The sequence below is a fragment of the Notamacropus eugenii genome, chromosome 1 (assembly GCF_028372415.1).
Source record: "Notamacropus eugenii isolate mMacEug1 chromosome 1, mMacEug1.pri_v2, whole genome shotgun sequence".
NCBI lineage: Eukaryota > Metazoa > Chordata > Mammalia > Diprotodontia > Macropodidae > Notamacropus > Notamacropus eugenii.
Genome location: NC_092872.1, coordinates 529,914,411 through 529,939,246, shown reverse-complemented (window position 1 = coordinate 529,939,246; position 24,836 = coordinate 529,914,411). Strand labels below are relative to the sequence as shown.

Below are 24,836 nucleotides of genomic sequence, written 5' to 3'. Positions count from 1 at the left end.
TATATCTTCACAAGGAAAAATAATGATTAATTCTATTCTGATAATTTCTTGACCTCTTTCCCCCTTGAGATAAGCAAGATACAAAGCTGGGCCTAGGACTTACTAATTAATATACCAGGAGGCAGTCCTCAAGTATTTATTAAAGTGCCAATTCCAAGGGGCAGACAATGCCACAGTGACTAGATCGCTGAGGCTGGAGTCGGGAGGACCTAAGTTCAAATTCGATCTCAGGAACTTAATAGCTTGTGACCCTGGGCAAGTCACTTAACCCTGTTCACCCCCCAAAACAAAATAAATATGTCAGGCAATACATTAAGTTCAGGGGTTAGAAAGAGACAACTGAGACAGTCCCCACTCTCAGGGAGCTTACATGCGAATAGTGGAACACACACGGGAAAGTAGGGCCCGAGGAAGGGAGCTCTGCTATAGACCATCACAAGCACTGCGAGTGCATCCCCAGGGCAGGAGATGGTCAGACCCCTTTCTGGAGCATTGCCAGTGTGGCTTTGATGGTCATTCCCTAAGAAGTAACACAAGGGGGAAGCCTGGGAAAAGAGACACACACAGGGCAGATGGCTACACTGGGTAGCCTCTGGTTTATTAGTGGCTGGCTGGCTAGACTAACCATCCCCAGGTTACAAAAAACTCATAGATTTGAACAGGCACATATACTGAAGTCCACCCTGTAAAGGTACCCCCTTACCTTTCCTCCCTCTCCACAACCAGACCCTTTCTTTGCTAGAAACCATAATTCAGTTTAATGCAACACAAGGTAACAAGCATTTATTAAGCACCTACTATTTTCCTGGCACTATGTTAAGTGGTGGGAATCTGAAGATTTAAAGAAAATAATAACCCCTGTCCTCAAGGCATTTAAGTCTTGGGGAGCACAAAGTGAACACAGAGAAATGAACACAAGATATACACAAAAAGTTTCCAGAGGGGGAGCACCATATTGGGTCAATTGGAAAGGATGCTTGAGAGGAATCTTGAAGGGAACAAGGCATTCCAAGATGAAGAGGGGAGGAAGGGAAAGTCCAGGATGACTCCCAGGTTGCCAGCTACCCTTACCACACCAAGCAATAATTGTGACCTTTGTTCTACTTAAGAGCATGAGTTAAGGTTAGAAAGGTGGCTCATAGATCTAGAGCTGCAAGGGACCTCAGAGAGTCCATCTGGGTCAAACTCTCATTTTATAGACTATGTCAGTCTCCACCCTTATCCCTACCTTCAAGAAACACCACCAATCAGACCTAGCCTAATATGAATTACTCATCTTTATACAACACTTTAAGACTTTTTAAAAAGCCCTTTCCTCAGAACACCCCTGCAAGGTAGGTAGTATTATCTTCAATTTATAAGGGATGGGGAAAACTCAGGTTAATTGACATTTGTGGTTAGTAAGTATTGGAGGTAGTATTTGAACTCATAGCTTCTGAATCCAGGCCCTGGGTTTTCTTTACTATAAGAGGAGGCAGGGAGGAGCCCTTCTAGCATCCTTACCCAAAGCAACATTCCTCCACACTAACCATCCAATTGAAATGCTGGGAGGTTCATTTAGCCTTCCAATTATACTTTAATAATCATTTATTTAGCACCTACTATATACTAGGCATGCAAAAAGGAAAAAAAAAACAAAAAGTTTTTCTGCAATAGCCCTTAGTGAAAAGAGTTAAAATTAAAAAATCATATTTATATAGTACTCGAAGGCAGGGCTTCTTAAACTTTTTTCCCCTGACACCTTCAGAACTTCTTAAACTGTGGTTTGAGACCTCATAGGGGTCTTAGAGTCTAAGGCAGAGTAGTATCATGGAGAGAACCCTGGATTTAGATTCAGAAAATACCTGGGATCAAATTCCACTTAAATAAGGTCCCACAGATAGTGATAACCAGAGGCAAGATTTGAACCCAGGTTCTATGAATCCAGAGCCAGTGCCCAAATAATCTGAAAAAGGCTGCTTGTTCTCTTTTCATATTCTCATTGAGGATAGATACCCTTGATGCATTCATGGATATTTCCCAAAAAGATTTTGTAGAGATTAAAAAGTAAGCATATGGCTGTATCCCAAAGAGATGATACAAATGGGGAAAGGACCCATATGTACAAAAATATTTATAGCAGCTCTTTTTGTGGTGGCCAAGAATTGGAAATTGAGGGGATGCTCATCAACTGCAGAACGGCTGAACAAGTTGCGGTATATAAGTGAAATGGAATACTATTGTGCTATAAGAAATGAGCAGGCAGACTTCAGAAAAGCCTTGAAAGACTTAAACGAACTGATACTGAGTGAGGAGAGCAGAACCAGGAGAAAATTGTAGACACTTACAATCATATTGTGTGATGACTAACTTTGATAGATTTGACTCTTCTCAGCAATACAAGGTTCTAAGACAACTCCAAAAGCCTCACGATGGAAAATCCTATTCACATCCAGAGAAAGAACTATGGAGTCTGAATGTGGATTAAAGCATACTATTTGCTCTCTTTTTTGGTTTTGTTTTATTTTGTTACTTCTTTCTCATGGTTCATCCAAATGGTTCTAAATCTTCTTTACAACATGACTAATGTGAAAATGTGTTCAATATGAATGTATATGTAGAGCCTATGTCAGATTGTACACCATCTTTGGGAGGAGGGAGGAGAGAAAGGGGGAGGACATTTAAAACTCAAAAGCTTGTGGAAGTGAATATTGTAAACTAAAAATAAATAAATAAATTTTAAAAAGTAGGTATACGGGTTAGTAGTTGCTAATGTCCCCTTGGTCACCTTTTGGGGTAATAATGATTTTTTCACTCCTTTGATAACTTTCCCTCTCTTGGATATCTCAGGAACAGATCTTTCACAGTCACAGAATTTTAAAACTGGAAGAAGTCCTCTAGTCCAATCTTTACCTGAAAAAGAACTCCACAACATCCATCTGACCAGTGTCTATCCATCCTCTGCTTAAAGAAGTCCAGTAATTTAGCCTTGATGTAAAGAACAGTTCCCTATTAATTAGAGCACTCTATGAATGGAATGAAATATCACAGAAGGTTGTGAGTTCCTCCTCAGTTGAGTTCTTCAGGCACATCAAATTGGCAAGCACATTGGTTGACCTGGGACTGAGGGTTTTTACATCTAATGTTTCCTACTAAGGAGCCTGGCTCTGGGTTCAAGTGCTTTGGGGTTTAGTCTTGGGGAAATCTGGTCCCCCGAAAGAGAATCCAGATTTTCTTATATTTTCTAGATAATTATGCCTCAATAGGAAAACTATTGGTTTTCTCCACCACAAAAGAAATGCACCAAGAAGCTTATCAGAATACAGTGGACACTTAAATCATGATACAATAACCCATAACTCCTATTACACTCTCCCAAGAGGTTGAGACTTAAAACATCAAAATATGAATCATTTCATGGGATTGTAGAGCAGGTATTTCTCCTTTGCCTTGACTCTGAACTGTCTGAACAATTCACTCCAGGTTTCTATCTTCTGGCAAGGTAGAGTATGACTTGGACTCATTTTCTGGCAGTATTCATCTTCTTTGAGAAGGAGTTTCAGAGGACACCTCCTGCTTGGCAACTGGCACCCACATCCAGGAGCTCCCAACCTTTCAAATTTGCCACCTAGGCTAGAAACTCGCATCTCAGGATATCTGTTCAGTCACCAGTACTCAGAGAATGGAACAGAAAGGGGGAAAAAAGCAGCTAAGAATTGGAGATAGTCTGAGAAAGCCCCTGGGTGGGGGTTGTGACTAACCTAACTCTAATCTAGACACACTCTCTCCTCTTGACCTTCAAGGGATTTTGAAGTATTAATTTGTTCAGTCATTCAGTCATGTCCAGCTCTTCATGACCTCGTAGATCATACTGTCCAGGGGTTTTCTTGGCAAAGATACTAGAGTGGTTTTCCATTTCCTTCTCCAGTGGCTTAAGGCAAACAGGGTTAAGTGACTTGCTCAGGGTCACAAAGCTAATATGTGTCTGAGGCTTGACTTCGATCTTCCTGACTCCAGGTTCAGTGTTCTATCTACTGAACCACCTAGTTGCTTTCTAGAAATGTAAAATGATGGGCAAAGGCAAGAATTTAAAATGGAAATATCAACATAAGTGTTTCCTAGTTCTGTGATCATTTGGAAACAGAGCTGATCTGAAGGCTCATGTCCCTCAACAAGAGTAGGCTGAAAAGGAATAGTACGAATATTTAATGTGATGATTTAAAAGTTTGAGAGACATAGTTTCTGGATACTTAACCATTCTTCAGACTAACACATAATTAATAAAAGGGGTTAAGTGACTCTCTCAAATGCCAAAGATCCCTCAACAAACCCATTGAAAGCTGATATTCCCTTGGAAGAGTGGGTGTTCCTGAGGGTGGAAATCAACTCTTATTGGTTGACAACTAATGAGAAAATGAATATTATAATGAGATGGACATATTCTAACGAGGGCCTGTGGTATATAACTCTGATCACTCAGTTTTGGTTAAAGAGACTCTTCTATATTCATATCACCCTTCTTACAAAAGGGAGAATCCACATTTTTCCAGACCTGTCTGAATAAAACACAATGGGTTGAAATCCATTCACCTAAACTAAAATTTCTTTACCTTTTGAACAGAGCTGAGTTCTCCCTCTCAGTATCAGCCTTACACTTCAAAGGATGCCTGAATAACCTACAGAGGCTGATTTCTAAATGAAAAAGTAGAAAAGGAGAAAAATTTTAGTCACAATTCAATAATTACTTATTAATACAAGAGAGAAATAATAATTTCTCTCATTAGTTTTTGTTTACCTTTACTGTGATTGTCTTAAAGATGCATTGATGATGATGGCAGCTTTTTAAAAAACCTTTCCCTTCAGTAAGCTACACTGTAGCTTGCAGCAAGATTACAATGCAATCTCCTTTTCATTATAAATAATGTAAATCTTTCACAAAAATAGCGGTGGTATAATGCTCGTCCTATTGAAGTTGGAAAGATCTGAGTTCAAATCCTTCTGCTAACCTCTGTGAACCTCAGGTAACTTTCTAGGGTTCATCCATCAAGTCCTAAATTTGGTTAGTAACCTTTGTTGCTAGCTCTAGCTTCCATACCAGGGTCTCTACTGATGAAATAGGGGATGTGCATTCACACTGATGTATTCTGTTTCCCCCTTTCCCACTCCACTGCCACTGCCCTGATTCAGGCTATATTTCTTTCCTACTAGGATTCTTGTATCAGTCTCCTTACTGACCTCAATATCTCTCCACTTTTAAATCATTTTATACATGAATGCTGACTCAGTCTTCCTAATACTGTCTTGTCACGTCACTTCCCTGCTCATAAAATTTCAATGGCTTCTCATTGCCTATTGCCCTCAATAAACTGGCTTCCACTTACCTGTTGGACTCTATTTCGTACTTCTTCCTTGTCTTTTCCAGCCAAAGTGAACCACTCATCTTCCAGCACATGCTTTTCTACCTCCAATCCATCCCTTGCTTGTGCTCTTCCCTCCTCCTAGAATGACCTTTCCCCTTCCTCTTCTCTAGTTTCTGCCCGTTGAACTCCTACCTACCCTTCGAAGCACACCTCACATGCCCTCTCCTCCATGAAGCCTTCCCAAATAGTCTCATCCAGAAGAATCTCTTTGCCATACCAAAGATTAAATCTCTTTGCTTGCACTATTGGGGTGTTTATAATGCTCTATCTTGTCTGTGCTCACGCCCTTTGTATAGTTGTGAAGATCATGAGCTTACTCAGCCTCTGAAGCATCTCTGGCTGTGTTTTATTCAGACAGGTCTGGAAAAATGCTCTATCATCCTTATTAATGTTAGTGTCTTATCTCTTTTATGTGACCTTCAGCTCCTTAGGAACCAGGCCTGTGTTTATGTGTTTTTGCCTCCCCTTCAGTACCTAGGACAAGGCCTTCCTCCTAGTAGTCTCTTAATAAATATCAGCATGCCAATTTGTATATACGGACATTTGATTGAACTGTTCTGCTCTGTATGGACCATAAAGGGTATTGATGAGGCCAGGACTGTCCTTTCTGAGTGAGGCCTACACTTACACCCAATGACATTTTCAAAGTGAATGCCATGGAAGCTAAGGTGGTACAATGGATAGAGATTACTGGCCTGGAATCAGGAGGATCTGAACTCAAATCCAGCCTCACTTATTAGCTGTGTGACCATGGATGAGATAAGTCACTTAACCCCATTGCCTCAAAAAAAAAAAAAAAAAATCTTAGGCCTAGCCTCTTTTTTATAGAATTTCTAATGGCAGATCCAGCAAAGTACCCCAACTCAGACTGTGTCTTACACCCTGTGTGTCTTCTCCCTCACTTCCACCTTCCCTCCAAGGCTTAGCTTATGGATTACCTCCTATAAAAAGCCTTTCCTGATCCCACCCTCCCTAGCTGCTAGTGCTTCCTCCTTTGAAATGATTTCTATATATCTTATAGGGGCAGCTCGGTGATAAAATGGATAGAGCACCAGTGCAGGAGTCAGGAGGACCTGAGTTCAAATCTCACCTCAGACACTTGACGCTCACTAGCTGTATGACCTTGGGCAAGTCACTTAACCCCAATTGCCTTATCCTGGGTCATCTCCAGTCATCCTGATGAATATCTGGTCACTGGATTCAGATGGTTCTGGAGGAGAAGTGAGGCTGGTGACCTGCACAGCCCTCCCTCACTCAAAATAAAGTCAAGTGCAAGTCATGTCATCGTTTCTCTGATGGCACGATCTTCTTTGGCAATGAAGGACAAACACTTCTATCCTGTATTTACTTCTCTGTTTAGATGTTGTTTTCCCCAACAGAACAGAAGCTCCGTGAGGGTAAGGACTATTTTGGTTTTTGTCTTCCTATCCCTCAGGTGCTAGTACAAGGTCCAACATGTAGAAAATACTTCATAATTGTGTCCTGAATTGAATCACTGAATTCTTGTCGCCCACTTACCAGTCCAGTTCCTCCAAAGACAGACAACTTTACCGTGCAGAAAGGATGTGTAAAAAAAAGAAAAAAGAAAAAACTCTAGAGGCTACAGTAAAGGCAAGAAAGAAAAAAAACCCAACATCAAATTCTTCGATCTTAATTAATTTTATTCTACAAAATGCTACTCAGTTTAAATTGAAAAAGCAAAAAACAAAACAAAAAACCCAAAACAAAAAAAACTTTTCAATATGTTCTTTCTTCCATAGCAGCAAGCTTTTTCTAACAAGGTTTCTCTTTTATTTATTTATTTTTGTTTAGTGCAAATACTGTAGGTTTGTATTACAGTAAAATAACAAAACAAAAACCATACACAGCCAGAGATGCTTCAGAGGCTGAGTAAGCTCATGATCTTCACAACTATACAAAGGGAGTGAGCACAGGCCCTAGGCTCTGCCTTGGGCCTCATCCCAGATAAAAAATCACTATCACTTTAAGAAGGAAACCAACAAAAAGGAAAACCCCAAACTGATGCTCAAGAAATAGTTCGATTCCCCATAGGTCTTTATGAATCTTCTTTGACTTGTTTTGCCTATCAAGGTCTTTAAAGCAGGCTTCAATGTCTGTTGATGACATATCTCTAATACACAATGATTAATTTTTTGAACATATATCAAAATATATACAATTCCTTTCTCCTCCCCTTGCCAAAAAAAGACACCCTGATACCTATTCTCTATACACAGACGAGTATTTTCTTTTTCACTATTAATTAACCACAAACTAGAATAAATGGAATTGACTTTTAATCACACAAGGAGAGAAAACAATTTCTAGGGAACAGGGCTCTGATCATATTTTTATACCATGCTGGAGTTCTTCCTGACCTCTGCCCCAAGAGGAATGACCATCCATTTTTAGACACAAAACCTCTTTGTACATTTTATACAAACACAAGTCACAAACCATTTTAGAAGGAAAAAAAAGCATCATAAGCCTAAAAAAAAAAATCTTACCAAAAAAACAAAACAAAACCCAGAACTGAGTATTTTAATGCTTTCTTTTTATAGTCAGGTTTAGAATAACACAAAGAAAATGTAAACATTTTAATAAATAATGAAATAAATGTAGATTGCGTTCTCCCTCCATCCCCCAATGTTTGACTCACCCTTTTAGGATCCTGCTGTTGCTAGCATGCTAGGGGATTCAGGAAATAAAAACACACAAAATAATCACTTATTTTAATTTTTAAGGGGAAAAAGGAGCATGGAAAGTTATTGTTAGTGGTGGTGAGATTGTTTTATTTGTTGGAGTAGTCACACACATACACACATTTGCCTGCCAATAAAGAAATCTTGGCTTTTAAAAAGAGAGCTAAACAAAGCGAATGATGGAGGCTTCGGACAGGTTTGGTTAAGCATCAAAAATAAAATTGTATTGGCCACAAACTGTCTTGTCCTGAACTTATTGTGTTTCCTGAACTATCCCAAGCTAGTCTTGGACTGTACCCCCAAAGTAAAGGTGTTAACAGAAGAAGGAGAAGCATAGATTTGGAGCTTGAAGGGACCTCAGAGACCAGTTAGTTTATTATTTTACAGATGGGGAAACTGAGGTCCAAAGAGGTTGTGATTTGCCCAAAGCTCACAAAGGCTTACTCGAAAGCCATTATTCTTTCCAGGAGAAGAAGCGAAGTAGAGGGATGGAAAATGTCAACTTCAAGAGAAGAGGAAGAAAGCAGAGAGAGAGGGAAAGGAGAGGGAAAGGAAAAGGAGGAAGAGGATCAGAGGCTCAAAGATTTGGAGCTGTGAAGGATCAGAGAAGTCATCGAGTCCAGTTCCCTCATTAAGAGGATGAGGAAGAAGGATGGGAGGTAGAAAAGGGAGGTGAGGGTGAAGACAAAAACAGCAGCTACTGTAATGATAACCCTTTCATTTTTAACAAGCTGTTTGACCATTACTGTGGAACCCTAGCAGGTACTACACTGTCTCCTCAACTCTAATCTCATGAAGAGTTAGAGGTAGAAAGGAGAGAACAAGTAGCCCTCAAGGTGCCTAGCTAGAGAAGGTAAACTGCCCAGGGGTAAAATCCAGGGGACCAGAGCAGCACTGACTGCTCCTCAAGAAAAGGAGAAGAAACCTTTCATCTCTCCAGAGCATGAGCTTTGGGGAGTACTGCAGCCTAAGGAAGGGCAAACCCTCCATGGAGGCAGAAAAGAGAAATGCCACCACCAGCTCTTTCTTAGCTTTGTTTGTCAGATTCTTCAGAGGATGACTCAAGACATTGGACCAGAATGGATATGCACAGCCCTCCAGGCAGGCAGAAGAAAATGTTTATTTTTTTCCCCAAAAAAACAAAAACCAATCTTCTTTTCTTGGAACTGGCCCTGGCAATTTCCTAAGCTTCACCTAGATCCTCCCTCCCTTCCCAATCAATTGGTCCTCCTCTGTCCAGCCAGAGAATAGCTTGTTCTCAGAGGGGTCAGCCAGGCAGCAGAAAGGACTGGGTGTTCCCTACTCTGGCTCAGAATGTGCCCCAGCCTTCTCAGAAAGCTGCTCCCAGCCCAGTCCGACTCCAGGCTGAAAAACTGCCTCACTGACCCCAATACGCTGGGACACAGAACAGTCTCCATCCCAATCAACTCAACTCCAACACTCTTTTCTTGGAGTCAGCTGACCTGACACTAACTTGGAGAAATGTGTGTATTTGTGTGTAGATGCATCAATCTCTCTGACTTTTCCCCTGGTAGGAAGTGGTCAGAAAATTGAAGATATTAATCATCACTTAGGTGCAAATTTCATCTTCCCTGAATAAAACCATTATTTCTGAGAGAGCTCACACAGAAGGGCAGGTCCTGAGTAGAGAAGGCCTCAAGTTATAAGCTTCTGAAGGTGGTTTAGGGGTCACTTAGCTTCGGCCCACAAATGGTCCCCAAGTCAACATGGCTTTCTGTTCCACCCAAGAAACATCCCTGAAGTGAAGGACCGTCATTTTTGCCTTTGTACCCCCATTACCTAAAAGTGGCTGGAACATAGTAGGTACTTAATGTTTGTTGCCTGATTGATCTGAATGTGAAGAATTGTAAGGTTCTTACATTCTTACTTTCCTAACCTCCATTTTTGCTTCTGTTTTTGTATCCCCAGAACACAGTGGAGTTCATGGCACATAGCCGATACTTAATAGATGCTTGTTGAATAAATGAATGGAGCCCCAAGGTCCATGCCTATTCATTGTTCAGGGTAGCCTTAGCAGAAGAGACTTTGACCTACCTTCAGGTCAGTCCTGGGCCAAGAGGGAAGTAAAGAATATTTTTTAAGACCAGAAAAATGCAGCTTCATTTAATATATATGTATATGCATATAAAAGCAAAGGGTTCCAGTTTGGATACCAATGCAACCAGAGATGATTAACCCTTTTAGAGTAAAGCATACCTCATTCACTTTCCACCATCTCATGCTGGGTCTTGGCTGACTCAGCTCTTTGCTTAACTGAAGTCAGAAACCCAAAACACTCAAATTCACTTAGGGGACTAAGTTCCCAGAGCCTCCTGGACAACCAGGAAGGAGTTTCTAACAAGGCTAGGGAGAGTGGAAAAGAAATTGGTTTTAAAGCATTTTGCACTGGAGTGTTTCGTTTGGTTTTATGAAAAGTGTGCATTTTTAATGAGATCCCATCTTCTTCCTAATCTAGGTTTTGCCAGCATCTTATGTAGCAATCATACACACACACATACACATGTAAGGGACCAGTAGAAAGAAGCTAAAGGAGCTATGTCAAATTCCTAGGTGACCAATGGATGTTGGATGCTCAGTCTATCTTAGAAATGGCCATGTAAAGTGATCTGGGTGAGCCAGTGAAGCCATTTAACGTCTTGTTGCTCACTCCAGTGTCCAACTTAGAATATCTGCCCCCACTGGGATTGATTTAAATAAATGTTTTAAAAAAACACCACCCAATCTTTGGAACCTAATTGCCAGGAAGTGGGTCTCCTTCAAAGAAATGCCTCAGTGGCGGTGGATTTAAACCAAAGGAAAACCTGCCAAGGGGACTGGATCAATTAGTGACTGATCAGGAGGATTGACAGGAACCAAGTTAATGGACTCAAAACAGAATCCCCTACCTGACCCCAGGACCAGAGACTTTAGTTAGAGGGATGAAGGGAAAGGTGCTGGGCCAGGCAGAAGCGGTATTCTCAGTGGAGGCCAGATGACTCTCTTCTTCGACATAAAATGAGGTTCTCTGCTCTCTAACAGCAGCAAGGGAAGAAAGCTTATCTCAGCCATTAGCAGTCAGGGGGATCAAACAGATCTGGCCTCACTCTGAATAAACAAAATCAGCTCAGTGACCCCATACAAGTGTTCACCACTGGATTGCCTTTATCAGAGGAGAAGGTTGGGGAGGAGGGAGATTAAAGTGGGAAAAATTCTCAATCCACCAGGTAGCAAAGTGCCAGAGGGGACAGGAGCTGTCCTCATCGGTGTAATAACAGAGACAAGTAAGGACATAGGGGTTGAGATTGGTCTGTTTTCGCTTGGGTGCCAGAGAGAGCTGCAAAAAACCATCCTAGCAACTCCCTCCTTCCTCCACCCCACCCCTCTCCCCATTCCCTTTTTATCCTAGGCCAATGCTTTATCATGGTGTCTCCCCTCAGTGCTGGGGAGGGGCCGCCTCAGTAGGGATGGGGAGAGTTGGCCCACGCTCATTAAAACTCCGTGGGTGGCGTCACTCTGAGCGTCTGTAGGGGGAGAGGGTGGAGCCTGGAAGAGGGCTGCCTTGATTCCCAGGGGAGGGAGGCCTCTGGAGGCAGGCAGGCAGGCAGGCAGGCGAGAGAGAGAAGGGTCCCTGGCCCAAATGGAGAGGCAGTAATTATGGGAGACGCCCTGTTCGAGGCAGCAGCGAAGAGGGGGAAGCCAGTGCTGGCACCCTCCTGGCTTTGTTGGCGCTATTCCTGGGTTGGTAATTAAGCATTTTGCAAAGCCAGCTCTGACTGCACGCACACACGCAGGCACGCACCCACGGGGAGCTGTGCCTCTCTCATCTGCCTCCACGAACACCTTCTTTTTAGAGCAGCTGCAGCAACTGCCTCTCCCCAGCTCTGCACAGAGGGTGGAGAAGGCCAAGGGGCTGGCTCTATCTCCATCTCCAGGAGGTAGGGATGGGGCATGTCTTTGGGGGAGCCTTTGGTGGCCTGTTTCCTGGTTTTTGGCCCAGTATCACAAGCCACACACTTCAGACTCAAGGAAAATCATTTACTCACAGCCCTACCTCCAGAAACAAATAAAGATTCTTAAGGGAGTCTTAAGTGCTGAGACCACCCTCGTGAAATGTCCCGGAAGGGTGAGAAACAAAAAAGGGAGAGAAATCAATATAACGGGAATCAAGCTGAACAGGAATGGTTTGAGTGGGAGGGAAGGCACTGAATGTGCCCCCGATGGGGGAAAGGAAGCCAAGGAAAGAAACCACCACTCCAAGATACAATATCAGAAGAAAGGGAAAGTAATGGTCCAGACCAACTTCAGGGAGATACACGAGTCCACAAAACAGAATTCTCCCAAGTTTCGAAGGTAACAGGAACTGCCTATGGGATTAATGAGGGAACCCCCACTTTCATCCACCGGTCTGTCCTGAGGTCCTCCGTACTCCTCATCGCCAGAGTCCACTCCATTCTCCCCAGAGCCAAACTCTCCTGTAGTGTCCCTCTCTCTGCCATCACTCATTGCCAGTGTGCTGGTCCCTGGGAAGGAGACAGTGGAGAAGGTGGAGGGTGGCTTCCCTTCATTCCCCTCCAGAACTGGGAAGGACAGCACCCAGCTGGGTTACAAAGCCAGGAGAGTGGGAGAGTTCAAGGAATCTGAAGACTGGTCCCCGCTGCTGCTACTTCTCCGGTGGGCCTTGGAGCATGACTCAGAAGGGGACACAGGGGACTCTTGCTCCAACACGTTTGGGTAGGTAAAGACCAGGTTGGAGGTGCCCGGGGTGATGGCTGGAGTGGAGGTCACCACAATAGGGGTGTTGAGGGGCTCCTCCCCATAAAAGCCCCCAGCAATGTTGATGGGTTTAATGACGGACCTCTGGGCCTTGTCCAGGGCTGAAGAGGAGGAGGATGGGATCTCTTCTTCCAAGGGCTCTTGCTTCACCACAACAGTACCTACCCCGCCGCCGGGGCGCATGGACTGCAGGCTGTGGGATGGTGGGGTCCGACGCTCTTCGGGGCTGATCTTGCACACAGGCCCATGTGCCACCAACATAAACTCTAGCTTCTCCTTCTCCTTCTGCAGCTCAGCTATCTCCTTCTGCAGCCCCGACTTCTCTTCCTCCAGCTCTTCTGTCTCCTGTTGGGAGAAGAAGAGAAATTGAGTCAAGTCAAAGGGAGGAACCCCCATTTTCCCTTCTATGTTCTCAACGTTAATGAACCACAGGATCAAGAGTTCATACGCCAAGAGCTGGAAGCAACCTCAGAGGTCACTTGGTCCAACTCCCTCATTTTACAGATGAGGAAACTGAGTCCCAAGGTCACACAGGTAGTAAGTATCAAGAGTCAGGATTGAAATCCAAGTCTCTGATTCCAGAGGACCACCATACAATGTCTCAAGTTCAGACTCGGGAGTGACCGCAAACAATTTCTGTGGACCCAGTCACAAAATCTAAGAAACACGGTGTCTTAAGAGGTGGAAGGAACCCTGTAAAAGCATCTAACTTAACCTGGACCTGAACAAAACTGCCCAGATGAATCAGGAGAGACCTGCTACTGGTTCCACCCTCCTTTTCCATCTTTGTCTCATAACATTCCCTCTATGCCCTAAGCCAAAGTCAAATGCGCTCTAGCCCACCCCAAACACACTGCTCCCTAGGCCTAGAATGCCACACCCTCCCCACTTTCCCAGTGGAATTCTTACCCATCCTTTAAACAATTTAAATACCACTTCCTCTATAAAGCCTGCACTGATATCCCCAGGGGTAATGACTTTCCCCCAAGATCTCACAAAGTACTTTGTTTGCAACCTTCAAATGAACTTGTCATGTCTGTGTTTGTCCTTACTAGGCCTACTAGACTGTAAGTTCCCAACATGAAGCAATCATCTAAAGGGGTTGGACTAGATTATCTTGAGGTTCTTCTAAGTTCTAGATCTGTTATCCTTTATTTTATGATCCTATGTTTTATCTAAGCTTTGTTTTTCCCTCAGGGACTAGTCCACAGTAGGGGCTTAATTCAAGTCTTCTAGTTGAGTGAATGAATGATAATAGCACCTCATCTCACCATCTTGGACCTAAAGTTAAAAATTCTAAAACACCTGGAAGGTAAGATGCTTCTTGTCTCCAAAGCCCAATCTAGTTCAGCACACAAAATGGAGAAAAAGGATATTTGGAAAAGAGAGGAAAATGTTGTCTCCTAGAATAATCATGGGGCAGCCATAGCCAGTAAGTGGTGATGCTTTATTGAATGAGGTCATAGGACCATAGTTTTAGAGATGGAAGGGACCTCATAGGACATCCAGTCCAATCTTTTCATTTTACAAATAAGGAAACTGAGGCCTAGGAAGGATGATTGACTTTCCCAAGGTACTAGCAGTAGTATATGTTACAGAGGGAGCTTCATTTTAATGTCCCATGTACATCACAAGTTCAGCATATTTAAAATGAGAACTGAAAAACCAGTATTCTCCTGGGAATCTACCCTTTTTTTCCTATGCTTCATCCTCTCTCCCAACCCCTATCCTCAAACCCAAATTCACTTTCTCTTTCAATCAGGCGGTTGATGGAGTAGGAGATAGAGTGCGATACCTGGAATCAGGAAGACCTGAATTCAAATCCAGCCTCACACACTTACTAACTGAGTGACCTTGGGGCTAGTTGCTTAACCTCTGTTTGCCTCAGTTTCCTCAAATGTAAAATGGAAATAATAATAGTACCTACCTCTCAGGGTTGTTGTAAAGAACAAATGACATATTTGTTAAAAGCACTTAGCCTGGTGCCTGACATACAGTAGGTGCTATATCAATGCTTATTCTCTTCCCCTTCCCTTCATTTCCTCCCCAATTCCATCAGAATGGGTCTCAAGATTTCCAGAGCCAACTTTTGTTCTTCACCTTTCAGGGTAAATCATACAGTCAGATAAGGTATAAGACAACATTTCTAAGGGAGTAAATACCAACCTATTCCTCTCTCTACATGCTGCCCCCTACCTCCACCCAGTGCAAACTCCTATTTAAGGAAAGGTATGACAATAGTCAAACAAAGCAGGACGTGAAGGACAGTTATAGGAGAAAAGTTTCCATCTGCCTCAAGAGTCTGACAAGCGTCATGGGCTTACGAGAGGTTTCCTGTGGAGGATGTGGCCAAGGGACCTGTGAGGGGAAGGGAGGGGCAAGGTGCATGACCTCAAAGAGGAACATGGGGACTTTGTAAGGGTTACTCTAGGCTTTGGAGGGGTAGGATTTTCTGAGGCTCAGGAGAATATCAACTTTCTGAGGGCAAGGATTGTTTTGTTTTGGTCTTTGAAGCCTCAGGCCCTAGCAAGTGCTTAATTAATACTTGTAAAATCGAAGCAATGGGGGCTCTGGAGTCTAATGTCACTCTTGCTAAACTACTACCTTTGTGACCTCTGGGTAAGTGACTTATCCTCTCTGGACTGAAGTCTTCTTATGTATAAAATGATGAGGAAATTGGACTAGATGGGTCTTAAGGCCCCTTCCGGCTCTAAATCTATGATTTTATGAATTAACTTAATTAGGATTTGTGGGGAAAGACAAAGTTGAAAAGTGGAAAGTTTTCAAATACCAGTAGAAACAATGTCCAGATACCAAGATAAAGATTAATCACCTCTGCCTCCCACGTGATCTTGGGCAAATCAGGTAACCTCCCCTGGACCTCATCTTTCAAATTAGGGTTTGCACTCAATGGCTTCTGAATCTTCAAGCTCTGGAGTTCTGAACCAATGATCCTAAATGATATGATTCCACTCTTGCCTCATCACTTTCTCCACCCCCTCCCCATCTTCTCTACCCATTTCTGTGGATCTATTATCATGGATTTGCCCACTCACTTAGGATTTGAAGAAAAAAGCATCCTCATGCAATCTCTGATAATAGCCCTGCCATCTAATCCTGAAAATTCAACACTGCAGAATTCATTTGGGAAAGAGTCATCATTGAAGGGTCCCATGGACTCTGGGAAGAGCCCAGGTAGATGGAACCCTAGATTTGGACTCAGGACATGGGTTCACAGTCTGACTCTCCCACTTCTTATCTCTGTAATTCTGAGCAAGTTCCTTCAACTCTCTGAATCTAGGCCTTCTCATCTATAAAACGAGAAGGTTGGTAGACTGTTCTATCCCTTCCTGCTATAGATTCTTTGCCTCCTGGCAAACTAAAAGAGTGCTGTTCATGTATAAGAGTATCTCTCATGTCAAAAGAGATGTACCCAGGATGTACTCTCCTTTCCATAGACATCTTTGAATGAGGCGAGAAGGATTTGGATCCAATTCAGATCTTCCATTATCTCTTCTTAGGGGGTTGAGCTATAGACTCTTTAAATGGGATGATGTTGAGATTGGTCAGATCAAGGGTCAGGGAGGGAAAGGTCACGGACTTGGGTGATTAAGAAGCTAGAGAGAGTGACTCATAAGGTCAGAATGGAAGTATCAAGACCACAGAGAAAGGCTCATTTGACATGGTATGGGGTGAGGTTAGGAAGTTCATGCCAACAAAGGACATGAAGAATTTAAGGTGCACAGTCATAGAATATGACTCATCTTTGTCAAAAATGGAACCCAAACTATGGAGTTTAGGGAAAACATCTTTTTACTGATCTTAGATTGAGAGAGAAAATCTACTAGATTTAGGGCCTAACATTTGAAGTATTTAGAAATGGAGGGGACTAAATTCTGGACAGCAGAATGACCAGAGGTAGAATCAGACTTACACTGGCTCTTGAAGGCTGGAAATTTTTATATTAGAATAGGTCCATGCTATCACTTGGTTTTAGGATTGACAGATTCCAGAGGTCTAGAGAGGACAAGGTGTCAAGGCAGCGAGCCTGGTGTCTTTCACCACCAGTAACAATTCTTACCGCTTGCAGCTTCTCAGTCAACTCCCGGCGTCGGTTACGGCACTTGGCTGCAGCAAGCTTGTTCCGTTCTCTCCGAATTCTTCGCTTCTCTTCTTCTTCAGGAGACAGCTAGACGTGTGGACAGAAAGGAGAGGAGAAAATAAGGAAGTGACAAATGATAAGAATCAGGGCAATCTTGAGAATGTTTTTTCAGAAAACAATATTTTAAACCAGGTAGAAATCAGGAGAAGATGTGTAGGAAGGGAGTTAGACTGGGGTTCAACTGGGAAAGATATTTAAGTTGAGACCACAGTTCAAGGTTCTTTCACAGCTCACAGGAATAAGTACCTTACTAAGGTACTTACACTAGGAAGGACATGTACAATACTGAAGAAAACAGGGTCTGTTCTCTCTGAGGCAGAAATGGACCCTGGAATTTGCCAGATGTGTAGCAAGATGACATATTTTGTCATGTTAGCCCCTGATGCTTTGCCAAGAACAAAGAGTAAAAGCTGGAAATGCATATTGGAGAGATTTCCACTCATTGCCTGGCTTCACCCCACCTGCATAAGCAGCTTCTTCCAAACTAGCTAATTATCCCTCCCAGCACCCATGTCATCCCTGCCAGATTCATTATCCCCATTTGGTGGATGAAGAACCTAGCCCTGGAATCCCTGAAAGAGAAAGAAAAACATAAGGACTCTCTCCTTGTCCAACCGGGTCCAGCACATGGGCAATGTGTCAGGACAGTCAGAAAGGACCTCCTGACACTACCTTCCTTAGACCCTCACCTGAGAGGATCTGTCACATGCTCTGGGAAAAAGTTCCACATATGTCTGATTCAACTCAAATGAAGCTACACTGGACAGAGTGCCAGATCTGGAGTCAGTCAGAGGCAGTGGTTTCTCATTCTTACTTTTGTCCCTTATTACCTCTGACATTGGGAAATCTACAACCTGCCTACGCCTCAGTTTTCTCAGCTGTAAAATGGAAGTGTTGGAGTTCAAGGTCTCTGCAGTCCTCTCTAGCACCAGATCTATGATTCTATTATGGCACACCTATTATGTTCCCAAGGGCAGCTAGGTGGTTCAGTGGATAGAACACCGGGCCTGGAATCAAAGACTCCTCTTCCTGAATTCAAATCTGGCCTCAGACACTAGCTACGTGACCTTGGGCAAGTCACTCAACCTTGTTTGCCTCAGTTTCCTCATCTGTAAAAATGAGCTAGAGAAGGAAGTGGCAAACCACTCCAGTATCTTTCCCAAGAAAATCCCAAATGTGGTCACAAAGAGTTGGACATGATGAAATAACAGCTTTTAAATTGATATGATAATAATAATAATGGTTACATTAATGATAATGGCTGATATTCATATACTGCTTTGAAGCCCACAAAGTGCATTGCACACATGATCTCACTTAATCAACAAATATTCACTGAGTAAAACACTCTGCTAAGGTGCCAGGCCCTGGTGGGGACGCTGCTTTCAAGGGATGTGGCCACAACTTAGTGACCTTTAAGGGCCTGAATCATCCTCCCTCGTCACTGGATGTGTGAGACTACTGCCCACCCGCAGCAACCGTCTGGCATTCTGGTCAAAGGGTATAGAATAGTATTCATTCTGACAGCCATCCCGTTGGAACATAAACTCCTTAGAAAGCTCATGAAGCATCCCTCCACTTTCCAAAACAAGTGGGTGGACTACAGAAGTAGAATCACCTATACACTACCAGACATTCAAACTGCTTTTCTTCATTATGACAAAGGGTCCCATGGGAGAAGGGGAGGAGAAACATTTATAGAAATGACTATGATATAAACACAAACGCATTCAATAGCTACTTGATTGTTGTTTTTGTTAAGAATGTAAGTTCCTTGAGGGCAGAGAATTCATTTTGACTTTGTATTTCCACAACCCCCCTATTACAGGACTTTGCACATACGTTGTGCTTCATCAATGCTCGTTGATTGACTGACTATGCTGAATTGAACATCTGGCCCAAGGCTCAGTTCTCTGATAGTTTAGAAGAATAAAAAAGAAAAAACTATGTTATAGTCCCCACAATTTTCTGGATTCTTAATTTCAACGGTCTTCTGCAACAAGACTGACCAGTGCATCAGAGGATATGGCCAGTTAACTCTAAATCTGATGACCCCACACAACAAATTCAATTCAGCAGACATTTAATGAACACCTACTGTGTGCCAAGCACTGCAGTAAGCACTGAAGAATCAAAGGCAATCCAGCTTCTATTCACCAGAAGCCTATACTCCACTGTGCAGTCCATGATCTATGCACATAACCTTATCATCCTCATTCAGATAGAGACCTCAAAGACCCAGAACTGATGGTACTAGACTGCATCCTTCTACCTCCATCAGTCAAAAATATCTCCTAGAAAACATGTGAGGCCATTGCCTGGACATGAAACCACTCTGTAAGGTACAGAGGAAGGAAGAAAGTGATGCACACAGTGTGAGGAAGTGAGAAGACATGACATTGACATCACCCAGAGGGTACACCCAGAAGCACTGGGACCCCTAGTCTACGGCAGCCTTCTCAGATGTGTAGCTTAAGTAGCCTGTTGTATCACTTGCTGACTTGACTCTCTGGCTCTCCAGTTACCCATAGGGGCAGCTAGATGGTGCAGTGGATAGAGCACGGACTTGGAGTCAGGAAGACCTGAGTTCAAATCCAGCCTCAGACACTTACTAGTTGTGTAACCCTGGGCAAATCACTTAACCCTGTTGCCTCAGTTTCCTCATCTGTAAAATAAGATGGAGAAGGAAACAGCAAATCACTCCAGTATCTTTGCCAAGAACACCCCAAATAGGATCACCAAGAGTCAGACATGACTGAAATGACTCAGCAACAATCAGCTTTGCCTAAGGGTTTGCTATGGCTAAGCTCCACTCCCACCCCTACTCTCCACATATACTTTTGCTTTTTACTAGAATAACAAATATTTACAGTAAAAAAATCTATCCCCCAGCAGTCAATCTGACAATGAGCCTCTCCAAACAAACTGTCAATGGGGTCTAACAAGAATGAGGATAAAAAAATAATTGTAATGGTAATAATGCCTTACATACACTAGACCATAAGCTCCTAGATTTACAGCTAGAAGGAATTTTAGTCTTCTAATCCAACTCTCCCCCTTATTGTACAGATAAGAAGACTAAGGCCCAGAGAGGCAAAGGGACTTGCCCACAGTTACTCAGCTCGCAAGTCACAGCATATGAGTTCAAATCTTTTGACTCCCAAATCAAGGCTCTTTCCATTGTACCACACTGCCTCCTCTATTTAGAGCACTTTAAAGTTTACTATAAAGGGTTGTCCTATCCATCATCTCATCTGATGTCACACCAGCCCTGTCAGGCAGGCAGGACAGGTCTTTTTATTCCTATCTTATAGACAAAGACATCGGGGCCAAGTCAAGTGACTTGTCAAGATGACACAATTAGTAAGTAGTAGAGTAAAGCTTCAGAACCAGGTCTTCTACCTGCCAGTGGGGTACTTTTTCCATACGTGGCGTGACCATTTGGAGTATTCCCTCAATCATCACCATCCTGCCAGTCTCTGAGGTTCACGACCTCAGTGTTATCCTAGCTTCCTCACTCACACACAATCAGCTGCCAAGTCTTGTTGATTCTATCTCCATATTTGTTGCTCTCCCCAATCTCAATGGCCACAGCCACCATCTTGGTACAGGTCTTCATCACCTCTCACCTGGATTATTCCAACAACCCCTTAATTGATGCCTCTCCTCTGTCCCATCCAACCTCCATGAAGCTGCCAATGTAATTTTCCTCAAGGGCAGATCTGACCATGTCAAACTCCTATAGTCAGCAAGCTCCAGGACTGAAAATAAACTTTTATCTGTGATCTTTAAAGTTCTGAAAAACATGCCCCCTCCCCAGAACTACCCTCTACTCAAAGTGGCCTTTTTGCTCCTCCTCCTACAATGCTGTTCATCGCCTCTCTCCATGCAGACTCAGCTCACTATTGATGAGATCATCCAGCTGCTAGGGCCCTCTGTCTCTAAACTAACCGGTGGGTATTTGGTATTTATTCAATATATATTCATTAATAAATGTGTTGTTTCCCCACAGCGGAGGGTTAACTCTCCCTGAGGACAGGGGCTGTTGGATTTCTGACTTGGTGTCCCCAGTGAATAGCATAGAGTCTGGCTCATAGCAGGCACCTAATAAATGCTTGTTGATTAACTGATTAAACCAAACCTTTTCTAGATGACCTCTAAGGTCTCTTCTACCTCTGGGATTCTATCATGATAATCCATGAAGGGTCTCAGGTAAGGATATGAGCCCAGGTTACAGCAGAATTCTCATCACCCTGTGGGAATGCCTCCTCTGGCATTCGAGGGTGACCTGGAAGGGGCTTTGAGGGGCATCACCAAATGTCTCAAAATACTCAGTCCTGGTCTTCATCTGGTATTCTACGTGAGGTTGGCAACTTTTGGGGGAATCAGGTTAAAACAAGTTTAATAGCCCCAGGAACATTATTGTTATGTTCTTAATTCTTCAATGTTGGCCTTATTTAGGGATTGTACAGAAGGTAGCAAAATGTTCTCACCAGATCACATAGACACATGACTGTAACATGGCTTGGCCCAAAGCTTACTAAAAAGAGACTCAGAGCTGTTGATCTCCTCAGGTTCTTGCAAACATCCACCTTTTTGAGTATGACATCAAATGAGATGACAGATACAAGAGCCCTTTGTAAACTACAAAGTTGTATGTGCACGTGTATATGTATATAGACACATGTGTTTATATATACATATGACACAAATACATGTGTGATTATTGCTATTATTAGAGAGGTATCATGGCAATGTGGATAGTGGCAAGACGATATGGTTTCAAATCCTGCCTCTGATACTGGCAAATCATTTACTTGCTCCTCTGAAACCATTAACTACAGAACTGTTGCCAATATATTGTGGGATAGTAGGAATTCCTGGGAGTTCCCTATACCAGGAAAATCATAGGTCCAGTCCCAAATAAATTATCACTATTATTTTGTTACCATGACTAGGCACCATGTTCTATGTGTTGTGTGAGCACCATCCTAGCTAAACTCAGATAGGGGCTCATCCCCAGACCAGATGTCAGATGAGGTTTTGGTTTTTTACCCCAGCAAGTCTCAAAGACCATCTACCTACTAAGTAAGAGAGAAGTTGCCATCTGGGTTGGTGAAGGGATTACCTCCACACCAACAAAACAATACATCCTTGAAATGTTGCGGCGTCTTCACTATCATTTCAGTTCTTTCCTTCCCAGCACCCCGAGATCCTGGAAGAAGCCTGGCCTAGAAGTCTCCATGCCTGCTCCCAACCTCCCTTCCCCCTCCTTCCAAAACCCCAGTCTTGGGAGGTGTGCAGCAAGTTGTGGGAGCTGTCAACATAGGAAGTATCCAGGGAACATGAGATCAACACTGTCAGAGCGTGTGTGTGTCAGCACTACAGCCCTACCCACCCACACACTGCACGCACCCTCCCCTCAGAGCCCCAGGCCTCTCGAAAACAAGCTCCTGGAACACAAGCAGGTGCCAGACCCGGCTCCTGCTGAAGTGCCCCTCCCACCGAGCGATAGGATCCTAGGACACCAGCAGTGGAACCAGAAGGAACTTTGCTCCAACCATATAGTTCCACCCCTCCCTTTTACAGATAAAGAAACTGAGGGTCAGAGAAAGGTAACTGGCCCAAGGTCACCAAGAGAATAACTGACTTCAGATTCGATATTCCTTCCGTGGTGCCAGGTACAAGGGCCTGGGGATTTTTTTAATGAAGCTGACATTCATTTCTTCCTAGAGTTTGTTACGTTTTAGGGAAAGAGAGGCTCACTGATATCCATGATGGAACTGCATTTCCTCTGCTGTGGATCCCCTCTTATGCTTCCTGGGATGGTCAAGAGGAAACTGAGCCTAGTAGAAAAGCCATTGACTTTGAGGCAAGGAAACCTTATGAGATGGAATGGAATGGAATGGAAAACTGTATGAGAAAGGACAGACAGGACGGAACAGGATAGGATAAAATAGCATAGGACAGGACAGAAAAATAGAGGTAAGAGAGGACTCTGAAGCCAGAGAACCTGGGTTCAAATCCTAATTCAGACTGTACACTATATGGGTAAATCTGGGTAAGTCATTTAACCTCTCTAAAGCCTCAGTTCTCTCACCTGTAAAATGAGGAGTTTGGATTATATGGCTTCTAGGATCCATCCTGGTTCTAGATTTTTGGTCTTAGAATAGAACCACAAATCTGTAAAGGACCCCAGATATCACCCAACACAACCATGTTGTCTTCCCCCAACAGGATGCAAGCTTCTTGAGGGCAGGAAACATTTTGTTTTTTACTTTGTATTTCCAGCACCTGGCACTTATAAAGTATTTAACAAATTCTTTTTTGTTTATTTATTATTATTATCATCAATTTTTTTTTTTTTTACAAATTCTTGCTAAATGAAAGAAGACAATCCCCTCACTTTACAGATGAGGAAACTGAGGCTCGAGTAAGTGAACAGGCTTGCCCAATGTCACCCACTCAGTTAGGAACAGAGCTGGGACCAGAACTCAGGTCTCTGACTGCCAGTCCTGATGAGTGATGGTTCTGAGTTCCTGGCTCATGACGGATCATCAGAAAATGCCTCTTGTTCCTTCCTTCCTCTCACAAACAAATAAAAGCCTCCAGTCAGATTGTATTAGGATATTAGTGTGCATTAGGCATCACTCACAGAGAGGAGGCGAATGCCATTCAGCATCTTCCTGCCATGGTCCCCTGCAGCCTTAAGGAGTCAATGACTCTCCCAAGGTGCCTGACTCATCCCTGGGGTCATTTATGTCCTGGGAGAGTCTGGCTCACCAAAGTCTGTAAAATCTTTTGAGGTCCGTGGAGAAAAGCATATTAATAGGAGACATGATTATGATTGCTGATCCTAAAGGGTGGCTCCATTATAAGAGACCTCACTGGAAACATCAGGGCACTTAATGAATGAAGGCTGATTAACATGGGCCGCTCTGTCTGATTTGCACAGTATTTAATTACTATAATAGATCACAGAAATACAAAAAAGTCTGAGCTCAAAAGAATGTCAGGGCCACAAAGTACAATGTGAACAGGAATCCTTGCTACCACATCTCAAGCCAAGTTTTCATCCAAGATTTTGATTAAGACCTCTAGTGAGGGAGAACTCACTACCTCCAAAAGTGAGGGGGAACCCACTGCTTCTCAAAGCCACCCGTCCACTTTTGGACATATCTAGCAGCTAGCTCTAATTTACTTCCACTAAATTAATACCTCCCTCACTAGAACTTCTCTTTGCTCCCAGTTCTTCCCACTGGGGGTCAACAAGTCTACTGTTACAAATAACTGAAGACAGCTATCGGTATACCACCTCCCCCAGTCACATCTTCTCTTCTCCCCTTCCCCCCTCCCCAGTTTTTTCAAACAATGCCGATCTTGAGGTCCTTTACCGTGCTAATTACCATCCTAGGAATGCCCCTTCTAAAATGTGACTTTTGGGGTTCACTTTGCAAAGATACTGGAGTGGTTTGCCCTTTCCTTTTCCAACTCATTTTACAGATGAAGAAACTGAGATAAGCAGGGTTAAGTAACTTGACATAGCTAGTAAGTGTCTGAGGCCAGATTTGAATTCAGAAAGACTCATCTTTCTGACTCCAGGCCTGGCACTCTATCTACTGCACCACCTAGCTGCTCTCCCTATACCCCTGCTGGGATACATATATGATCTCCCAGGAAAGTACTGGTCTCTTGGGAGAAAGAAGCTCTACAATTCCAAATAACACTGAAACCATCGATGATAATGGCCAGGTGACCACTATTCCCCTCTTAATGAAAGGACAGATTTATAAGCTGTTC

General features: G+C 43.2%; 1 protein-coding gene across 3 annotated transcripts in view; it reads right to left on the bottom strand.

The window, feature by feature from the left end:
* Positions 1-12,122: 12,122 nt before the first annotated feature.
* FOSL2 (FOS like 2, AP-1 transcription factor subunit) overlaps positions 12,123-24,836 on the bottom strand; it is a 30,169-nt gene continuing 17,455 nt past the window's right edge. For all 3 annotated transcript variants that reach the window (XM_072634069.1, XM_072634070.1, XM_072634071.1), the window contains 2 exons: positions 16,956-17,063; positions 12,123-13,219 (listed from right to left, as the gene is read on the bottom strand). In XM_072634069.1, coding sequence (XP_072490170.1) covers positions 12,704-13,219; positions 16,956-17,063 — 624 coding nt within the window. In that variant the 3' untranslated portion in view covers positions 12,123-12,703. The remainder of the gene's footprint in view (positions 13,220-16,955; positions 17,064-24,836) is intronic.